Here is a 22,504-nt window from a genome sequence, read left to right on the forward strand (position 1 = left end):
AGGAAGGAAAGACGTGAGGTAGGTAGGTACATATGTGCTCAGAGAAGGTCCCTGTACTTAAACACGGTACTAGAACTTGAACTCTCTGAACCTTGATAAGATTTCTCTTTGCCCATGACATTACATTCAAACCTCCCAGCACTTTGCTGGGCTCAACTTCCAGAGCAGACAGTGGAGAATGGTCCAGTACAGACAAGAAGCGACATGGGTGGATTCAGGGGGTAAGAAGAAAGAAGAACAAGGTCAAGGTGAGATCTTTCTCTTGCTGTGGATATGTCATGTTGCTGTGCAAATAAAAGGGTCTTGTTAGCATCTTTCAGATTGGGAGAAAACATGTTGATTATTACTTTGCAAGACTATAAGAGAAATTACAAGATACTAAACATGGAAAACTATCTTTAACTGGGGTCTAATGCAAAAGCAACTATGCTGATGGAATGTGTTTTATTGGAGAACAGAGCTTGGCTAAGTGTCTGGGGAGCCAGTGTCTCTCCCAGGAATCTGAACCCTGAATAAATAGGGAATGAGTCTTCTTGTTTTTATAACATCCATGCTTAAAAAAAAAAAAAAAAAATTAAGTCTCTGAAATGCTTATTTCGAAGGAAAAATGCCTTTAAATAAAAGTCTAGAACTAGAAAAAGTAAGCTATGGTTCTAAAAATAAAACAAAAAACCAGTTGTCACTGAGTCAATTCCTACTCGTGGTGATCCCCTGTGGGTCAAAGGAAAACTGCATCCATAGGATTTTCAGTAGCTGAATTTTTCACAAATATATCTCCAGGCCTTTCTTCCAGGGTGCCTCTGGTTGGACTCAAACCTCCAAACTTTCAGTTAACAAGCAGTTTAATCATCACATTGCCCAGGGACTTCAAGTAACAGTTATAAAAAATAAAATAAAATAAACTCACTGTCGTCAAGCCAATTCCGACTCATAGCAACCCCTCCTTGGGTTTCCGAGGTGGTACCTCTACAGAAGTAGATTGCCCAATCTTCCTTCTGAGGAGTGGCTGGTGCATTTGAACTGCCAGACTTCTGGTTAGCAGTCAAATGCCTTAGGCACCAAGCCATCAGAAATCCAGTTAATTATTACCTTCCTGAGGACAGTGGGGTTATCTACTGGGCAGGAGCAAGAAGATTCTTCTGAGTTGCTGGAAATAGCTTCTTTTTGATCTGTGTGATATTTTCACGAGTATGTGATTTTGTGATAATTCACTGAACAGAACACAGTTCTGTATACTTGTCTGTCTGTCTGTTATCTTTCCATCAGAAAAAAAAAAAAAAAAAAGCCAGAAGGTGCCAGAAGTTCTCTAGCACTGAGGATGACTCAGAACAAGCTGGTTATTGGCACCCAGGGAGGAAAAGGTCAGAAGGTCACCTGAACAGCCTCTTTCCTCCAGGACTTTGTCAATCTTCCTACCCAGCACCAACCATGGTGTATAGTATAGTTTTTTTTCTGCCTCTCCCTCACAGTCTTTCTGGAGAATAATGAATGTACCTTCTTCTGCTTTGTACTACTTTGCCTACCAAGATGTTCCAGAAATGACTGCTGAATGAATGAGTTGCGATGTGCAAACACTTCATGTGCAAAATGCAAAATACATGGCCTAAGGGACTGGAAGAAATTTACTGTGGCGCTGGCTAGAATGTGCAATTATGGGTGTTAGAAGAGATGAGGTAACATGGGAGAGTGGGAAGATCTGGACTTAGTCAGTCAACAGGTCAATGTGGTCGTGGAAAGGACTAGGGAAGCTGCTGTCTCCAATAGAAGAGGAGGGATTGGGCTTGATTTTGACTCCATTCCAGAAGCCACCACATGGAACATGGCATTCCCATCCTCTCTGCTTCTAGAAACAAATGCATAAAAGTCCATCTCATACTGGTCCGTGCAGGCCCTGTTAGCCAGCCACTATATCCCTTCCTTACTTTATGCCCCCCCAAAATCAAAAAATAAACAAACAAAAAAACATCCATTGCCATCAAATCAATTTTGACTCTTGGCAGCCCCACATGTTATAGAGTAGACCTGCTTCATAGGGTTTTCATGACTGTAATCTTTATGGAAGCAGATCACAGTACTTCTGAGTGGGTTCAAACTGCCAGCCTTTAGGTTAGTAGCTGAGTGTAAACTCTTTACACCACCCAGGGACCTTCTTTACACCCAAAAAACAGGAAATGTCAGAGAATGCACGTGTTTCCTTGCTTGTTTTTTCTGGACACTCTGGAGAAGCCTTGGGAAAAGGAGAAACTGCTGGAATGAGCAGCAGACTTACCGAGTAGAATCAGCTCTGCTATCTCCTTCAAACAGGAGCCTTTTTAGGACATAGCCTTGGACTGCCGCCAGAACCCCACAGGGACCACCCTACAAAGAATGACACAGTTACTGCCAGTGAGAACCAGCCCAGGACAGAGCTCTCTGTTCCCAGAACCACCTCCCACCCACAAGTTACAGGACACCCAGCTGCCAAGCCATTCCCTGTAAAACCAGGTGTCTGTGCCATGTGACAACTCCTACAAAACACTGACCAGACAGGACCAGAAGAGGGGAAGGCAAGGGCCCCTGCACCCATCACTAGAGGAAGGAGCAAGTCTGCAAAGTCTTATGGGAGGAAAGTGACTCTCCACAACAAGTCAGGTGTGAAGCCAGGGACATCACTGTAGGTTTCCAGTCATCCAGGGAAGTGTTTCCTGTCCTCAAGTCAAAGGTGTCAATCATCTACCCAAGCTTGATGGTCTATCCTAAATGCCTTCTCATCCAGGAAGCTCTCCCAGCCAACAGAGCTGGAGGTGAACCCCTTTGGCAGCTTCCACTTATGTGAGCTCTCTTCTGCCCTCATCACACCTTGCCTCAGGACCCCATTATGTGTCCCTCTGTCCCCTCCACCTTGCAGTGTGAAGTCTCCATGAGGAGCTTCTCTCTGTAGGCATCACATGGCTTAGCATAGGGTCTGGCATGCAGGAAACATCAGCAATGGACAGTGAGACTGAATAGCCCTAATTGCCCCCAATGAGGTACAAAGATTCTCAGAGCAGTGGGGATGGGTGCCCTTCGTGGGGGTGCAAGATGTGTTGAGTTTGGCTGAGCTAGGGTAGGACAGAAGATAGTGGTCTTGAGCTCTTCCCCAGACAATGTGAGGCAGGGGAGCAGGAATTTCCTGAGTCTTGAGAAATGGACTCTGGTTGAGCTAGCCTGCTCTACCCACTAGTTTTTGATGCTGGACTTGGAGTATTTTCTGGTCCTTACTAAGTTTATCTTGTGAAATGTGTATAAGCCATGTTAAAATTTTGGCTTTCAAAGCCCACCACAATCTAGCCCACACCTCTGTTTCCCTGTCCTATATTGCACCCTCCTCTGTGCATCTTCTGCTCCACATACTTGATACTTTTGCCTTTTCCTGAGGCTCCTCCACACACAACCTGACCTTTGTCCATGCTGCCCTGCTACCTGGAATGCCCTTTTCCCACCTCTTCCTGAAAAATCCTTGCACATTTTCTCAGTGCTCAATGGAGGCCTTGTCAGTGCCCCAGCCAGACTCAGTGCTTCCTTCTGATCCCTCTCATTGAGGATCCCACTATCACACACCACTCACAGGAAATACTCTTAAAGTGTATTCAATTTGAAAATCTCCAAAGCAAAATGCTGTTTTCCCTAGCTCGTATTCTACCAACCACACATGAAGTTCCCAGGTGACAGCTCAGCAGAAGTGAGGCTTCCAGGCACTAGACAGCCCAGTTAATGCTTCAGGGATTTACCAAACTTGGACACGTCCCACGCCTACCCATGATAGGCCCAGCAGAAAGGTCCCTGGGAAACTTCAAAACCACCTGCCTTGTTCTGCACAATGCCATATTTTAAAGAAGCAGTGTCATTAAAGGAAAAACTCTGAAGTTTCCATTCTTCATTGAAACAGCAAAAGCTTGAACCAAACAGAAGGGTCTTTAGTTCCTATAAATAGAAGCAAGCATGTTATTGGTTATTTTTAAAGCAAATTATACTATGCTAGTGTACATATCCCCACAGTAATTGGTCTTGAGGACTCACAGGGCAGTGAATTTTTTAGCAGGATTCTCCATTATTTATTTATTTATTTAGTAAACCCATTCTTCTCCTGTTTAAAGAAAGAGAAACTGGTCCCTGGGAGTCTTACTTCTGGCACATCTGTAAACCAAACCAAACCTGTGCTAATCCAGGTCAAAATCTTTTTCAGCTCCTTACAAGGATTTTGAGACACAAAATTTTAATTTTATGAAGGACCTTGAAGGTCCTCTCACACCCAACAGGAAGGACGGGAGGTTTTCAAACTTGACTACATATTAGAATCACTCTTAAACTTCCCAACACTCAGGCCACACGCCAGGTCAGTTAAATCAGAATCCTTGGGGTAAGATTCCACTATCAGTATGTTTTAAAGCTCCCATATATGAGTTTAATGTGCAGCCAAGTTTGAGAATCAGTATTCTAGTGCAAGGTCAGCAAACTACAGCCCCAAGACCAAATTCACACCACCCCACACCGCCTGTTTTAGTGAATAGAGTTTTATTGGAACATTCCTATGCCCATTCATTTATGTATTGTCTATAGCTGTTTAAGGAGCCCTGGTGGTTCAGTGAATAAGTGCTTGGCTGCTAACTTAAAGGTTGGTAGTTCAAACCTACCAACCACTCTTCAGGAGAGAGACATGGGAGTCTGCTTCCATAAAGATTTACAGCCTTAGAAACTCTATGGGACAGCTCTACCTGTCCTATAGTGTCACTGTGAGTCATAACTAACTCAATGGCAGTGAGTGATTTAGGTATGGCTTCTATATGTTGTATATGTCTTATATATGTCCATATGTCATGTTTAGAGATTATATGGGCCAGAAAGCCAGAAATACACTATGTGGCCCTTAACAGGAAAAGCATCCAACTGCTTACCATGTGAAGGAATCCCCTCTAGGACATCATTTGTGAGTGGCCCCCCACAATCTCTGCTTAAACACGCCATCCACTCAGCGAAGGGGCCCCACCACTTCCCAAGGTAACCTGTTGCCACTGAGTCAATTCTGACTCAAAGAAACTCCATGTGTGTCAGAGTAGAACTGTGCTCCATAGAGTTTTCATTTGTTGATTTTTCAGAAACAGCCAGCCAGAACTTTCTTCTGAGGCAAGTAAGGGTGGACTAGAACCATCAGAAAATTGTTTGCACCGCTCAGAGACTCCCTTCCCATGGTCACTCCTCCATTTTTCACAGCTCTGTCTAAACTTTTGGCTGATGATGAGCTCACTGTTTGTCTGCCATCACCCAAGCAACCCTTCCAGAGCCCCACAAACACAATCAAGCCTGTGGGATGGGGAGAGAGTGCCTCTCCCACAATTCTTCCAGGTAGGTTCCTCCCTGTGCAGGTCACTGTCTTCCTCTCTGCCATGATTTGATATCCAAGGGGCCTCTGAAGCCTTGAGTAGACCCTAGGACCAACAGGTGGACTCTGTAGCCACCTCCCTTAGAGGTGGTCAGGCCTTTCCTACAGATCAGATTATTTTTCAATGGGATCAGTCCTTCTTTTCATTAAGGAAAATCTCCATAATAGAGCATTTGGGTCTGTGACACCCAACATGGGCTAGTTGCACACAGAAAAAGGACATGTGAATTCCTCCACCAGGGCTCAATTCCCCTTCTTGTGACAACCAACTACAATCATACCTGTGTTTGAACTGAGTTTCCCAAGAGCCTATAAACAATCAAGACTTGAGTGTTCTGGTCAGTCCCTGTCTCTGTTCTCTCAATTGCAGAATGACAGCTCCCAGGTAGGCAGAGTGGCTCATAGCATCCAGGGTTGCAAGGCCCAGACACCTGAGTTCTCCTCTCCTTGGACATCTGTGCCCTCATTTTCTCTCCACGGACCTCAGCTTTGTCGGCTGCTTTTGGAGAAGCTGCTGATGGTCTTTAAAGACCTCTAAGGACCTTTTCCAGGAGCTCTGGTAGCATAGTGCCTAAGGCACTTGACTACTAACCAGAAGGCTGGCTGTTCAAACCCACCAGCCACTCTTCAGAAGGAAGGTTGGGCAATCCTACTTCAGTAGTGATACTGCCTCGGAAACCCAAGGAGGGGTCACTATGAGTCGGGAACGACTCAAAATAGCACATAACAACAACAACCCTCTGGGAAGCAGCTCTGGTGGTGTAGTGGTTAAAGCATTCAGCTGCTAAGCAAAAGGCCAGTGGTTCAAACCTACCAGCTGCTCTGTGGGAAAAAGATGAAGTAGTCTGCTTCCCTAAAGATTTATAGACTTGGAAACTCTATGGGGCAGTCCTATTCTGTCCTATATCCTATAGGGTCATTATGAGTCAGAATTGACTCGATGGCAGTGGGTTTGGTTTGTTGTTGTTGCTATTGTCTAACACTCTGGGATTTGGGGGGGGGGGGGGGGGAAATGAAGGAAAGGAAAGGAGAAGAAAAGAGAGAAGAATGGAGGGGAAGAGAGGAGAGATAAGGAAAAGGGAAGGAACCTACTCTTTGATTTACAAAGTAAATACTCAGTAAGTGGGAAGATAAAGGGGTCAGCTGTGTCCCCAGGAGTTTTGTTTTTCCCTCCTGGATCCTGGCTGAGAGGTCAGTGGGGGACAGCAGGAGCACATTGCCTGCTGCAGGAACTGCTGGCTGAGGGGAAATGGTGAGGCCATCCTGGCAGCTGAAGATAGTGAGAAATCCAGAACATTCCTGCAGAGGAGGCTGCTGAGGCCAGGAACCTGCCCCCTGCCTCCTGTGACCGTGGATCCCTGCAGGAGGCCATGGGTGTGAACCTGCCTGGAAATGATGAATCATTAACACCTCTGTGTCCTTCCCTCCCAGCAACTCAGCCAGAGACTAGTTTAGGAGATTAATACAGGAGCTGTCCAATAAGGACAAGCATCCTGTTCCTAGTACAACTCTGGAGTTGCCCATGAGGCATATGGAAAAGAAGCTCTGGGGCAAGGAAGGACTATAAGTTGGACTTGGAGGGCACAACCCTTCCCACACCTTTGTTTCAGGAAAGGGAAGGGACTGAAAGCTAGGACTAGCCCACAGTTTTCCTGATTCTGAATTCAGGTTTTCTTCTACATCACTCCCAAATTTCCATTTAACAATGACTGAGAGATTACCAAAGGAGCTCTGGTGGCACAGTGGTTAAAGTATTTGGCTGCTAACCAAAAAGGTCAGGAGTTTGAACCTATCAGCCACTCCATAGAAGGATGAGGCAGTCTGCTTCTATAAAGATGTACAGCCTTGGAAACCCTCTAGGGCAGTTCTACTCTGTCCTATAGGGTCACAGTGAGTCAGAATCAGGTTGGAGGGATTACAATGAGAAGGATTGGGACCAGAAGGGTCAAAATCACATCATCCACTCCAATCCAAATCAAAATGCATTTGACATGGAATTCCAGTGAGGCTCTGAAAGTTGGTGGTACCTACCTTTGCTACTAAAAGGTTGATTGGTTTTGACACCGTTTGCAGTTTGAACATTGATGGTGCTGGGGGCAGGATGACTTCTTCCCTTAGCAATTCATCCTCCACATCCTCTGAAAGAAAACGATGATGTGTAAGCACCCTTGTTATAATTCATAGAGAACTGGAGTCATTTAACACCATGAACACTGATACATTCAGAGAGATTTGAATGAAAGGAGGCTCCTACACCATCCATCCCACCCTCCACTGTGGACCTCCCAAACCTCCTTCAGAAGGAAAGCACACAGAAGGAGAAAGAACTTGCTGGTTGACACAACCCCACCCTGGCTTGTGACACGAGGATGCTGCAGGTGGGTGGTAACTGCTGATCCACTAGAAAGTTCTGTATGTGGACAGGCAGTGAAGCAAGTGCCCAGGGCCTACTGAGCCAGACCCAGAAAAGTCACATTTCTTAGAAAGGCAAGCATAACCCACAAATCTGTTCCTCTGAGGACAAACATGAAGAAGGCAAAATTAGGAAAAATGCCACCATTCCTGATAATGATAGTAGCTTAATATAACAGGTTATCACTATTATAACTTGCATTTATTGACTACTTGGATTTTATCATCTAAGTCCCTTAACAGCTCTCTGAAGTATTTATTATTACCTCCCTACTACAAATGAAAGGTCCCTGGGTGGAACAATCAGTTTGCAATTGACTAGGAGCGCTGGTGGTATATTGCCTAAGGCATTTAACTGCTAACCAGAAGGCTGGTGGTTCAAACCCATGAGCCACTCCTTGGAAGGAAGATTGGGCAATCTACTTCTGTAGTGATACTCCCTCAGAAACTCAAGAATGACTATGAGTCAGATCCAACTTGATGGCAGTGAGTTTGGTTTGGTTACTAACCTAAAGGTTGGTTGTTCCAACCCACCCAGGGGTACCTTGGGTTAGAAAGATTTGACTACCTGCTCCTTAAAGATTATAGCAAAGAAAACCCTATGGAGAAGTTGTACTCTATAACACATAGACTCTCCATGAGTCACAATTGATTTGACAATTTCTTTTTTTTTTTTTTTTTAATTACTGCTAATAAGGAAACTGAGGCTAAAAGAAGTAACTGGCTCAAAGCCACACAGATGGATAGTGGTGAAGGCACAGATGTTATGGGTTGAATTGCATCCTCCATAAATATGACCCTGTTTGGAAACAAGGTTTGTGTTATGCTAATGAGGTCAGACCAGACTAGGGAGGGTCCTAAACCTGATCACTTCTGTCTTAATAAAACAGCAGAACAGATACAGATGCTCACACATGAGGGGAAGACAGACACCATGCAAAGACCTATCAACAAGCAAAGGAACACAAAGAATTGCCGACTGACACCAGAAACTAGGAGACAGGCTCATGGAAGGAATCAACATGGCTGAGGCTCTAGTTTGGACTTTTAGCCTCCAGAACTGTGAGAAAATTAATTTCTGTTCTTTAAAGCCACCCATTTGTGGTATTTTTGTTATGGCAGCACTGGGTAACCAAGACAACAGGATATAAACCCAGGTCGACTCCTAATCACTCTGCCCTCCTGTCTCCCCTGGAGCTCCAGGCACAAGGAACACTAACCATATTTGGATACAGACGTCTTACGGTTGAGGGGACGAGACGCAGAGAGGGTCCAGACTTCGGCAGCTCCAGACCCTACCTTCCCAGCAGGCTGAGATGCCCTCCCACCATTACACCTGCTGCTTCTGCATTTACCAGAACACTCAGATAAGGACATAAAGGACACAAGTAAAAACAATTCCAAACTGTGATGCTGGCAAAGCCTTCACTCTGTGAAGCCAGCTCCCTGGGGAAGGCTCTGCCAGGATCCATCTGTCTGGGTGGGGGCAAAGGCATGGGTATGAAAAGGCCAACATCCCAGGATACACATCTTACATCTTATTATTCTCTGGACTTCTTTCCTCCCCTGGGGAAGAGCCAGGCACAGGGCAAGGAAACTCTTAGAGCCACAGTACACTGCATAAGGAGGCAGAGTCCACCTTGGACTGAAATAAAAAAGAAAGCTAAATGTGCAATTGCCAGGAGAATTTGACTTTAAATGAGAACTCTGCTGGTTTAGGGTCTCAGAAAAAGCCACCCTGCCACCATGGCCTACAGAAAGTAGCCTGAAATAAAGACCAGATATTCACCCAGCAGCATGCATGGATCTGAAAAAGCACAGGGATGGGAGAGAGAGGGAGACAGAAAGCACAGTGCCGTTTGCATAAATTAAAAATACATGCACAGAAAACAAGACTGCACATTTTGCAATGGGAGAAGGGGCATGGGAAAGTGGGGATTAAAAAGAAATGGGGAAAGATGGGAAGGAGGGAGAAAAGGAACAAAGAGATGGATGGAGAAAAGAAGGAAGGGAAGGAGGGAAGTTAGTGAAGCAAAAAGAGAGAAAGGAGGAAAACAAGGAAGAAAGGAAGGGGGAGGGCTGAAGAAAAGAAGGATGAAAGGAAGGAAGTGAGAGAGGGTAGCCAATGGGCAGGCTTTGCAAAGACCACTGCTGAGAATGTTCAAAGAGCAGAGAAATGTAATTAATTCAATCTTCTGCACCTGAAGCCCAGAACAAAGTGGGGAAGGCATTCTGATTACACAAGGCCCTCCCTGCAGGGCTCTTTTTCTTTCTTTCTTTCTTCTTCTTCTTTTTTTTTTTTTTTTTTGCCTTCCCCTTCACCCAAGTTAATATGTGTCTACCCACTAGGGAGCTCTGGTGGCGTAGTGACTAAGGCATTTGACTTCTAACCAGAAGGTTGGTGGTTCAAAGCCACCAACCACTCCGTGGAAGGAAGGTTGGGCAACCTACTTCCATAGTGATACCACCTCGGAAACTCAATGGGGGTTGCTGTGAGTTGGAATTAAATTCATGACAGTGGGTTTACCCACTAGTTAGTGGTTTACCCTCCCTTCCCTCCCACTGTGGTAACAATCAAAAAATATTTCTTTTTGTGTGAAACCCTTATTTTGGCTTTTTACAATAGTGGTCTCATACAGTATTTATCCTTCTCTGATTGACTACTTTCACTTACCATAATGTCCTCTAGGTTTATCCATGTTATAAGATGTTTGACAGATTCATCGTTATTCTTTAACATTGCTTAGTATTCTATTGTGTGCATGTACTACAGTTTGTTGATCCATTCCTCTGTTGTTTAAGTTGTTTCCATCTTTTTGCTACTGTGAATAGTGCTGTGATGAACATGGGTGTCCATATATCTGTCCGTGTCAAGGCTCTTATTTCTCTAGAATATATACCTAGTAGTTGGATTGATGGATCATATGGTATTTCCATTTCCAGCTTTTCAAGGAAGCACCATACTGTTTTCCATATCAAAGGCTCCCTTCCAATGTCATTGGCCAGACTACTTCCCGGACGCACAGAAGGAGTGGTGTTTAAACTTATTTGGAGGCTTCTGTTTAATCTGAGGTTGTCAGGGAAGGAGCCAGGCTGAGGTTCTGGCTGAGGAAGTAGACCACAGGGGCTGTGCCAGAATGAGTCCCAGGAGAAGGTGGTCTTCCCTTGGCTTCTGCCAGCAGGAGGTTGGTCCAGTGTAGGGAGTTGGTTCAGGACTATATAGCAGGCCTCAGGCCCCAATGTGGCGGGACTGACCACCGTGCAAGGAAAAAACAAAACACTCCAGAATGACAAGTTGGCCAAGCAGACAAAACAAGCTGCAAATGCCAGTGGTTTGAGAATGTTATTTTTAAAGCCCTGTTATAAATGTCTGGTTGAAAAGAAGCAAGGGGTTTTGTTTCCCATACCATTTTATTTAGCATTTGTAGGAAGAAAAATACATACTGTAATTACATTTCATTTTAAGAGAGAGATTAAATCACATAGGGGAATGATGTTCATTCTACGGGTCCTGTAGGGAGAGCGGCCCCCAGCTCTTTTCCAGAAGCCTGCTCAGTGTTTCCCATTGACTATAGGTAGTCTCCAACTCAAGACAGGGTTCCATTCCCATGACTCCATTAAAAGTTATTCTGACGGAAGTTAAATACCTCTTTTTTTTTTTTTTTTTAGCTTCATTATTATTGCTTTTTATTGTCTGTATCTTTGTAAATCCAATCTTTATTTGTCTTTGGGGATTGGCATGAGAATGATAACATCAGCAATACATTGTGTGTAGTGCGTATTACTAATAATAAGATGTTGAAAAAAAAAAAAGGTCAGTGGTAAGTGTGATTCTCCCTAACGTGAATACATCATAAGTCGGGGACTACCTGTGTATGTTTTTCTGGAAGTGCCCCAACACTGGAAACTCAAGAACCTAAGACCAGCACTCCCTCCAAGCTTCTAGTTTTGATAGAAGTCTCCGTCTCTCCCTCCACCCCACCAATAACTTAAGCTGAAACCTCTGTCCTCTCCCACCACTAGATTATTCTGCTTCCAGAATGTCTCATATCTTGCCCCTCCTTGTCTTTCTCCACTGTCATTATTTTTCTCCTTGTTCATCAAGCACTTTATTGAGCTCATGATATGCCAGAAGCAGAGGAGGTCCAGAGATGATCAAGACACCACCTCTGCCCTCCAGAAGTCCACTGCCTAGAGGGGGAAACATAGCCCCAAAATAATTATGTTATTGTTGTTATGTGCTGTCTAGTCGGACCTGACTTATAGCGACCTCTCCTTGGGTTTCCAAGGCAGTATCACTACGGAAGTAGATTGCCCCATCTTCCTTCCGAGGAGTGGCTGATGGGTTTGAACCTCCGGCTTTCTGGTTAGCAGTCAAGTGCCTTAGGCACTATGCTACCAGAGCTCCCCAAATAATTATAGTAGGTGCTAAAATAGAGCCTAATACAAAAGCTTAAGACTAGAAAGAAAGAGACAAATAATTCTGCCTTAAAGGATCAGGGAAGCTTCCCACATATTACAACAGAAACTTGCCTTCTCAACTCTTGGAAGCCCCCATTTGTGCAGAGTGGAGCTGTGCTCCTCAGGGCTTTCAAGGCTAGGACTTTTCAGAAGCTATGCCAGCCTTTTCTTCTGAGACACCTCTGGATAGGTTTAAACCATCAACCTTTATAATTAGCAGTCAAACACTTAACTGTTTGTGCCACCCAGGGACTCCTCAAGCTTCCTATAAAATACGGTATTTGGCAAGGTCTTGAAATTTTCATAGGACTTCTCCAAGTAGAAAGGGCCTCATAAACTCTTTTCTGGACTATTCAAAGAGCCCCTCATCAGTCTCCCAAGATCCAGGCTTTTTCCCCTAAAATCCGCTCTGTGCACACATCCACAGATACCCCCAACACCCAGCTTGGGTATCACCAGCACAGAATCCTCAGGAGCTTCTTGCTGCCTTGACTTCCAGTCAAACCCTGTAGCACATCACTCAAGATCATTCACACGTTGCCCCAGCCTTCCTTCCCAGCCTTATCTCCTACTGATCCCCATACCTTCCACTCCAGACTAGTCACCTCCAGCCAATCTCTACTTCTCACCCTCCTGGCGTCTGCCACACTATTTCTCCCACAGCTCTGGATTTGTCAATGTCACGTCCATCCTTCAAAGCCCAGCTTAGATGCTGCCTCACCATGGAGACTTCCCAACCACCATCACCATCCTGACTCAGTTTATATATCTCTCTGGAAGCAGAAAAGAACTACCCTGTGCTGCCACAGAAGGACTCCTCTCCTCTTCAGTCCCACCCATCCCTGACCTCCAAGAAGACAAGGTCACTTTTTATCCACCTCTGTCTGTAACAGAGCCTTGCATATACCCTAGTACACAATCTTTCATAAAAGTTTACTAAACTGAACAAAAAGGAAAAATGAACTGGGGTTGGGGGCAGGAATGCTGTTCCTCCAACAAACTGTATTCCTTGTTTTCACCCCAAAGACTTCTCTTTCCTTTCTCTCCTCCATAAACTCTCTTGGAGACTGAGTACCATGATCTCTCATCTTTTATTTTCTTTTCTAAATTTTTATCTAAGCCACTTGAAAAGAAGGGATCTGCCTCCCTCTGGAAAACAGATTCTCTCGCTCACACACACACACACACATGCATGTGTGGTGGTGCACACATGCACACAATCATACAAACATACTCATGCATACACCCACTCATTCACACTCACACATTCATATATACTCAGATACTCACAGACACATACACATTCACATACTTAGACACACACATGCATACATTCACACACCCATATAAGCATTCACATGCTCATACATTTTTCACACACACACACACTCATATACTCACACACACAGAGATGCACACACTCTCTCACACAGACACACTTCAAACAGTTGGCTTCTGAGGGAATTGCTAAAAGCCTTCCTTCCGACAGAAGCTTTCTGAGTTCTGAAGACCAGGAACTCCTTCAGTTTGTGTCCAAACAGGAGTGGCTTTCATTGGAAAACTTTCAAGTGCAGCACTTTACAGAAAAGCTCTGGGTGCCAGTGCTTCCTGGCTCCACACCTCGTCATTGCACCAGGCAGACTGGGTCAGCAGGTGCAGAAATCTGCCCCTTCCTGTGTAGACCAAGTGATCCATCCCCACCAGCCATTTCTGACGACAAAGAACCTGAGGAACTGCTGCCTCTGAAGTGCGCTAAGCAGAACAAACACATCCCTGTATCCATCATTCAGAGGCCTCCCCTGCCTTTCAACCCCATCAAAGCAAAATGTCAGACAGCATGTCTCACGCAAGTAACTTCTGGAAAAAACAGTGCTTTCTTTCGTCAGCTTAAAAGAGAGTGCTTAAAAGGGAGAGGAAAAGCATGTGAACAGCCCTTTGATGCCAAAATGGTCCAGAGGCAACTTGCTGCCTTTACCAGCAGCTGAAACGGAGCTTCCAGGAAAGGAGCAAAAGTCGAGGGTTCTCAGCCCCATTCTTTCATGTTCAATCTCTGGGCTGCCCTTCTCTAGTCTTCAGCTACCTTTGCCAAGCCTTGCAAACTTATCAGTCATCGAGGACTAAAGAATTACAGAAAGAGAAAGAAAAATCTCTTCAAAATGAAGAGTTGATAGAAATGCTGCATATCTTGATAAAGGGATGGGGAAGAGGAGATAGTTACACAGATGTATATATAGGTGGAAATGTACCCAGCAGAAAACCTAAGATTAGTGCACTTTCTGCACCTCACTGTTTATATTTTGTTGTTTTTGTTATTAGTTGCTGTCCAGGCATCTTCAGCTCATGGTGACCCTATTAAAACAGAAAAAAAAAACATTTCCCTGCACATCATCAGGATCATGGGCACATTTGAGTCCAGTCAGACAAGGTTCTGTTCTGATCCATAGGGTTTTCATTAGCTGACTGGCTAATTTTAGGAAATAAATCATCAGGTCTTTTGTCCTATTCTGTCTCCGTTTGGAAGCTCTACTTGAAGCCTGCCCACCATGGGGATCTTGCTGGTATTTAAAATATTTTGACTGAGAACCATCTTCTGGAAATTTTAGTAGGTTCTAAATGGCCCTAACAAACCTCCAAATTCAGAAAAGACCCCTCTGGACACTAGTGTGGAAATGGCAGGATTTCTTACAAGGATTTCTCTGGGAGAAAAAGACAGGCAGTGAAATAAGACATGTCTTCAACAATAAAGAAAATAACGTATGTTCTAGTCACTAGGTCAGTCATCCTTCCTGAGGTCAGGTGGGAGGACAGAAACCCCCTCCCAGCCAGTGGAGAGTCTCCAACCACCCACCAACTTCAAGACCCAAAAAAGATCCTCTGGGACCCAGAGGCACCAGCCACACCTACCAAGCTGCAGGACACCTGACTCATCATCAGCCTTGTCAGACACCGGCAACTGATTTTTCCTGGAAAAAAAGAAAAATGTCAATGTAGCAAAGGAGAATGATAAAGAACTACAAAGAGCAGAGAGAATGGAAGGAGTACTTGGTAGAGTGGGGGTGGGGTGGCGGAAGACAGGTGCTCCCTTGTCCTGGCCCTGCTACTCTGTATGTGGCCTTGTACCAGTCACTCCCTCTCAGAACCACAGGTAGATAGTCTCCAAGATCCCTTCCACGCCTGTATTCTGACAAAGACACATACCAGCCAGTACAGGATGGTAAATACTACTTGATATTGCCAGGAACTGAACACAAGTGCATTTTACTGATGTAATTGTGGTCCTGCCAGGAAACACACACATGCACACACACAAATATATCCAGTTCTTGTAATTATTGCACAGATATTTTTAAATCTCACCTCTATTGCTTTGTTGCTCTTTTCCTTCTCCCAGCTTTCTATTAAGCTATCAGCAGCCATTTATAAGCAACCTCTGAAACCCACTAAGGTATTTCAAAGAACCTGTCTTGTATCCTTCTGTTGCCTGAAAAACTGCGCTGTAATTCTTATTTTTTAAGTCAGATATACACATGCAGAACTTTCTTAAAGTGTTCTACCTGTATTTTAGCTTCCTTTAGATTTTTTTCCTTCCAGCATGCATGAATCTGAACTAAAGTAAAATGACTTTTTAAAAAGAATGTATTAAAAACAATATTACATCACTCTATGAAAACCCACTTATGATTTAAAAAAAAAAAAAATGACAGCCCTTTTGAACATGGCATTGAAATATATTTTCCTCCAACATCCTTGCAGGGTAAGATATGATTGAAGTAACAATTAGAATTTTGATATAGTACATGCTATTGAATTGGCTTCCTCTTGAAGATGTATGAAGGGTTGTGAGTGGAAGACCACGTAGGACACACTGTACCAAATCCTTGAACATGAACTTTTTTGGACTCTGGATTTCTTTCCCTGGTGCTGGAACATGGTGCTCTGTCTGTCCGTTCCAGGCAGCCCTAATATCCCTTTGTCCTCCCTACTCAGTCAAGTTCACTTTGTTCAACTTGAAGCCAAACTATGCCCCTATTGTGCTGGGATTCTACAGGAGTTCTTGTAGGCATGATGGGAGAATGAGCTAGAATGAAAAGTTAGGGTAAGGAAAGGCCGAAGAAGGGTGTACCAGGGAATCAGTGAGGAGGCCAGCTCAGAGGCCCATCCCATGATGAAAAACCACTCTCATAAGAAGTCTCCTCCAGGCTACCTCTCCCACCTCCCACCCTCTGTGCAGCACTGGCTGAGGATCTGAGTGCTACCTCTGTCTACTCTTCTGTCATTGTTTCTTCTGAAGACTCAGGCAAAGTTCTTCCTCTTGCTACACCTGTCTAGAAAGCAAGGACCAAGGCATTCACATGAGACAGCCTCTAAATTCTCCCTCTGAGCCATTTCAAGCAGGGAACAGAAGGAACAAAGATACCTCGCAAACACCTCATTTCCTATAGCATCTCTCTTGACCTACGTACCAAGTTCTGTATCTCTGCTCTCTACCTCTTCACTCTTCCTTGTTGTTAGCTGGTCTGGAGTCAATCCCTAACACATGGCAACTCCATGGTCAGTGGAACTAAATGTTCTTGGGATCTGTGTCATCAGTTGGGGATTGACCATCATGACCCATAAGGTTTTCATTGGCTGATTTTCCAGAAGTAGATTGCCAGGCCTTTCTTCCTGGTTCAGCCTAGACTGGAAGCTCCACTGAAACCTGCTCAATGTCATAACAGCACACAAGCCTCCATTGACAGATAGGTGGTGGCCAAGCTTGAGGTTACATTGGCTAGGGATCAAACCTACATCTCTTGGATGACTTCTACCACTAAACCATCACTGTCTCCACCGCTCACCTAGATTATTTGAATAGCTTCCTAACTGATTTGAGGCCTCCACTGTGACATCCTCTACACCCCATTTCTTCACATGGCTGTCAAAGTTAAAAGGCAAATCTGACCATGCCACTGTCCACCTGAAATTCCTTAAAGATTCCTCGTCGGAAGCAGCAGCAGCAATAACAAGAATAATATTTATGAAAATAACAGGAATAACTATATCAAACACTTTCTGACTCTCTGGTATGTTCCAGGTACTTGCTAGGTGCTTTACAAGCATTAACTGTCATCTGCTTCTCAGAATAGTCTTATGAAATAGTTATTTCACTGAGTCTCAGAGAGGTTTGGTAATATTCTCTAGGTCACACAGCATGTGTGGCAGCACTGGAATTTAAACTCATGCAATGACTCTAAAGATAATGGGAGTACCCACCACATATATGTCTTCCTTAGGGAATAAAATCCAGGACCATTAGGGTACCCTACAGAGCTTTTTGTGCCCTGGCCACCTACTGCCCCAATTCTGTCTCCCCCCGAGTCCTCACATTCCACCTGCATTTCCTGCATGTGGAATATCTGAGCCTTTTCTTCTGTACTTTTTCATAAACTATTCACTCTGTCTAGATTACCATTATGGAGCTCTGGTGGTGCAGTGCCTAAGGTATTTGACTGCTAACCAGAAGGTTGGTGGTTCAAACCCACCAGCTGCTTCTGTGGAAGGATGACAGGGCGATCTACTTCCATAAGAATTTACAGCCTCAGAACCCTGATGGGGGTGACTATGAGTCGGAATTGACTCGGTGGCAGTGAGTTTGTTTGTTTTTCTGTTTGTTTGTTTGTTTTTAAAATACCATTTGGCAAACTCATAATCCTTCATAGCCCAACTGAACGGCTTTTTCTTCCTCAACACCAAAGCACACATTCATTCATTTCTTCACTCACTCACTCACTCTCCAATGTCTTAGTTATACAGTGCTGCTGGAACGAAATAACACAAGTGGGCAGCTTTAAAGAACAGACATTTATTTTCTCACAGATCAGGACACTTGAAGTTTGAAATTAGGGCACCAGCTCTAAGGGCAGACTCGGTCTGTGTCGGCTCTAAGAGAAGAACCTTGTCTCTTTCAACTCTATAGTCCCTGTGTTCCTCAGTTCCTTGGGCATCTTCACGTGACATCTATCTTCCCCTGTTTGTGCTTGCTCCTCTTATCTAATTTGCTCTTTTCATAATTCAGAAGTGATTAGATGTGGGCTGAACCCTACACCGATTATGGCCTCATTAACATAATGAAAGTGCTGTTTCTAAACAGGATCACATCCATAGGTATAAAGATAAGAATTCCAACATATATTTTAGGGGAGACACAATTCAACCCATAACACCCAGAAGACATGTGATAGCTATCTACAAGGCCTATCTCCCTGCCCAGGGAAGACCCAGACATATAAAATGAACAGACATAAATTGCAACATAACTAGGTGAGCTAGGTTGAAAAATGGTCCCCTAAAATATCCATGTTCTATTTCCTGGAACCTACAAATGTTACCTTACATGGCAAAAGGAACTGGGCAATTGTGATTAAATTAAGGATCTTGAGATGGGGAGATTAGCCTGGATTATCAGGTGGACCCAATGTAATCACAACTATCCTTATAAAATAAAAGCAGAAAGGGATTTGAAAAGGAGGAGATTGCAGTGTTGTGTTTTGAAGATGGAGGAACAATTATAAACCAAGGAGTATAAGCAGCCACTAGAAACTGAAAAAAGCAAAGAAAATGGATTCTCCCCTAAAGCCTCCAAAACCCTGCTGATACTAAGGGAATCAGCTCAGTGGTATAAATCTCAGGCTTTTGTCCTCCAGAACCATAGCAGGATATATTTGCATTGTTTTAAACCACTACATTTGTGGTAATTTGTTACAGCAGCAGTAAGAAACTAATACACATGGTAAGAGTTATAACCAAGGAAGAAAAAAGACTGCAAGATTATCTTGTCTACTCTGCATCCTGGTACCCAGTACCTAGTCAGTGCTCCATAAATGGGTGCTGAATGCTAGAGTAGCTCTCACAAGGTCACATGACTCAGGTATGCCAGAGCCTGGACTTAAATCCGGGTTGCTTGCTCCAAATCCTCTATTTGGTACTTTTCTCTCTACTTTATGCTTCTTTCCCCTCCAGAAACTCCTATAGCTTCCTGTGTGCCACAGGGCAAAGTCCAAACTCCCCAAGTAGTCCTCTTGGCTCGGCAGGCAGGTGGCCATGAGCTGTAATGAGAGGGTAGGGTGATGTTCCCACTCGGTGGGGTGTGGCTGGGACTTTCTTCCCAGTCATGAGACTTCAACCCAGCAGACCACCCGTCAGCTGCAAGCACTCAGCTCAGATGTTGTGCCCATTTTCCATAGATCCCATCACCAGAGGAGATGGTTTGTTAGGCTCACAATTGGGGAATGTGCTTATTGTTCCTTTCATGTATTCCTTTGTGGTGTGAACATTAGAAAGTTTAAAAGGTCAGTTTAAAAGCATGTTCTTGCTTTTGTGTGAAAACTATTATGAACAATAATGACAAAAAGATAAATCAAGTGATTCAAAATGCTTTTTCAAAATGCCATTGTGTAGATAAGCCAAAGACACATATCAAAATGTGCATCTAATAAATCCACGGCAGGAAGGTTACAGAGCCCCAACTAACTGCTGGGTCTGCGTCTTCCACATCCCACTCAGTATCCTTACAGAAGCATGTTGTTATTGGTGATGTGTGCTGTCAAGTCTATTCCAAGTAATAGTGATCCTGTAAGACAGAGTGGAAACTGCCCCCATAGGGTTTCCTAGGCTGTAATCTTCATGACAGTAGATCTCCTGTTTCTCCTACAGAGCCACTGGTGATTTCAAACCACTAACTTTTTGGTTAGCAGCTGAGAGCTTAACCATTGCATCACCAGGGCTCCTTTCCAAACCTTCAGGAGCCTCAAATTGGCACATAAAAATAAATCCACACCTAAGCATGTCATATTGAAGCTACAGAATAACAAAAGCAATGAGAAAAATCCTAAAAGAAACTGCAGAGGAAAGTTAAATTACCTATAAATGAACACCAAATACATTAACAGCTGTCTTTTCATTGATAACAATAAAGGCCAATAGATAATTAAGTAACATCTTCAAAGTTCTGAGAGAAAGTGATTGTCAACTTTGAAATTCCCTGCTAAAATATGACTAAAGGTAAGGACAAAATGAAAATATTTTAAAGACTAATAAAATTTTATAAAGTAATTATTTTACTGAGTCTCAGAGAGGTTCAGTAATTTCCCTAGGGTCACATAGCATATATGTGATAGCACTGGAATTTGAAGCCAGGTGATGACTCTAAAGATAATGGAAATAACTAAAATAAAATGACTGCTAACCAGAAAGCTGGTGGTTCAAACCCACCAGCCATTCCTCGGAAGGAAGTTTGGGCAATCAAATTCCATGGTGATACCGCCTCAGAAACCCAAAAGGAGTTGCTCTGAGTCAGGTCCAACTTGACGGCATATAACATCAACAACAACAACAAATCCTGCATGTTTCCTTATGGAATAAAATCCAGGCCAACTAGGTTGCCCTGTCACAAATCTTCACCGGATGATAGAGAACTTATTACAAGAAGAAGGATATTGAAACCAGAAAAAAAGAGTAAGATGTGTTACACTGGGTTCTCTAGAGAAGCAAAACTAGTAAAGTCTACATATAGAGAGAGAAAAAAAAAATTATCTTAGGAAAATGCCTCACACACTTATAGAAGCTGGCAAGTCCAAAGTTCTTGGATCAAAGGACAATCTGGAGACTTTTCTCGACTCACACAGCTGCAGGGGCTGAGGAGCTCAAGGTTGGCAGATAGTATACTGGCTGTTGACTCCAACGAATGATGAATCCAAGATCTCCAGGCTGAATGGTGCATTGTTTGCTCACGGAGAGTTGTAGGCAGCACAACAGAATCCCAATCCACAGCACACATATGTCTCCCCAATAAGTCTAGAGTCATCGATACTTCTTCCTTACTAGGTCCAATCAGCATAATGTCATCAATAAAATGGACCAGTATGATGTCTTGTGGAAGAGAAAGGTGATCAAGATCCCTATAGACTAAATTATGACTTAGTACTGGGGGAGCTCTGGTAGCATAGTGCCTAAGGCACCTGACAGCTAACCAGAAGGGTGGCTGTTCAAATGCACCAGCCACTCCTCAGAAGGAAGGTTGAGCAATCTACTTCTGTAGTGATACCACCTCGGAAACCCAAGGAGGGCTCATTATGAGTCAGGGCTGACTTGGTGGCACATTAACAACAACAACAACAGCTGGGGAGTTGACATACCCCTGAGGAAGCGCTGGGAAAGTATATGGTTGGCCTTGCCAGCTGAAGGTAAACTGCTTCTGATGGTCCTTTGAAATTGGTATCAAGAAAAAGGCATTGGCCAGATCAATAGCTGTATACCAAGTACCAGGATTTGTACTAATTTGTTCAAGCAGTGAATCCACATCAGGAACAGCAGATGCAATTGGAGTCACCACCTGATTAAGTTTATCATAATCTACTGTCATTCTCCAAGATCCATCTATTTTTTGCACCGGCAAAATAGGTGAATTAAATGGGGATGTGGTGGGAATCACCATCCCTGCATCCTTCAAGTCCTTGATGGTGGCAGTAATCTCTGCAACTCTTCCAGGAATGCGATATTGCTTTCAGTTTACTATTTTTGTAGGTAGAGGCAGTTCTAATGGCTTCCACTTGGCCTTTCCTACCATAATAGCCCTAACTCTACATGTCAGGGACCCAATGTGGGAATTCTGCCAATTGCTCAGTGTATCTATTCCAATTATGCATTCTGAAACTGGGGAAATCACTACAGGATGGTAAGGGGACCCACTGTGAGACACACCTTAGCTAAAACTCCACCAATAACTTGACCACCATATGCCCCTACTCTGACGAGTAGGCCACAATGACGCTTTGGGTCTCCTGGAATTAGTGTCAACTCAGAGCCAGTATCCAGTAATCCCCGAAAACTCTGATTATTTCCTTTTCCCCAGTGAACAGTCACTCTCGTAAAAGGCCTCAGATCCCTTTGGGGAAGGCTGGGAGAAATGTTGATATTATAAATTTTTGGCAATGTAATGGGGTCCTTCCTCAAAGGGACCCATCTTCCCCTTCATTCAAAGGATTGTGGGTCTGTAAACTGACTCAAGTCTGGGATTTGATTGAGAGGCCATGACTCTGTATTCTGGCGATTCAATCTAGGCTGTTGTTCACATGACGTGGAATTCTTCTGTCTATACAGATCAAGTAAAGACTTAGTAGGTTTGCCATGTATTTCACTATCAGGAACACCATAACCAAGTAGCCAATGCCATAATTTCACATGAGTCAGAGTATT

At 43.9% G+C, this 22,504-nt stretch overlaps 1 protein-coding gene across 1 annotated transcript in view; it reads right to left on the bottom strand.

The window, feature by feature from the left end:
- MINDY4 (MINDY lysine 48 deubiquitinase 4) overlaps window positions 1-22,504 on the bottom strand; it is a 183,861-nt gene that overhangs the window by 57,437 nt on the left and 103,920 nt on the right. Inside the window, exons 6-9 of the mRNA XM_007946374.1 lie at window positions 15,176-15,234; window positions 7,430-7,536; window positions 3,826-3,942; window positions 2,270-2,358 (exon numbers count right to left, since the gene is read on the bottom strand). Coding sequence (XP_007944565.1) covers window positions 2,270-2,358; window positions 3,826-3,942; window positions 7,430-7,536; window positions 15,176-15,234 — 372 coding nt within the window. The remainder of the gene's footprint in view (window positions 1-2,269; window positions 2,359-3,825; window positions 3,943-7,429; window positions 7,537-15,175; window positions 15,235-22,504) is intronic.

Source organism: Orycteropus afer, unplaced genomic scaffold (genome assembly GCF_000298275.1).
Source record: "Orycteropus afer afer isolate SDZICR_OR568_19922 unplaced genomic scaffold, OryAfe1.0 scaffold00008, whole genome shotgun sequence".
NCBI classification, from domain to species: domain Eukaryota; kingdom Metazoa; phylum Chordata; class Mammalia; order Tubulidentata; family Orycteropodidae; genus Orycteropus; species Orycteropus afer.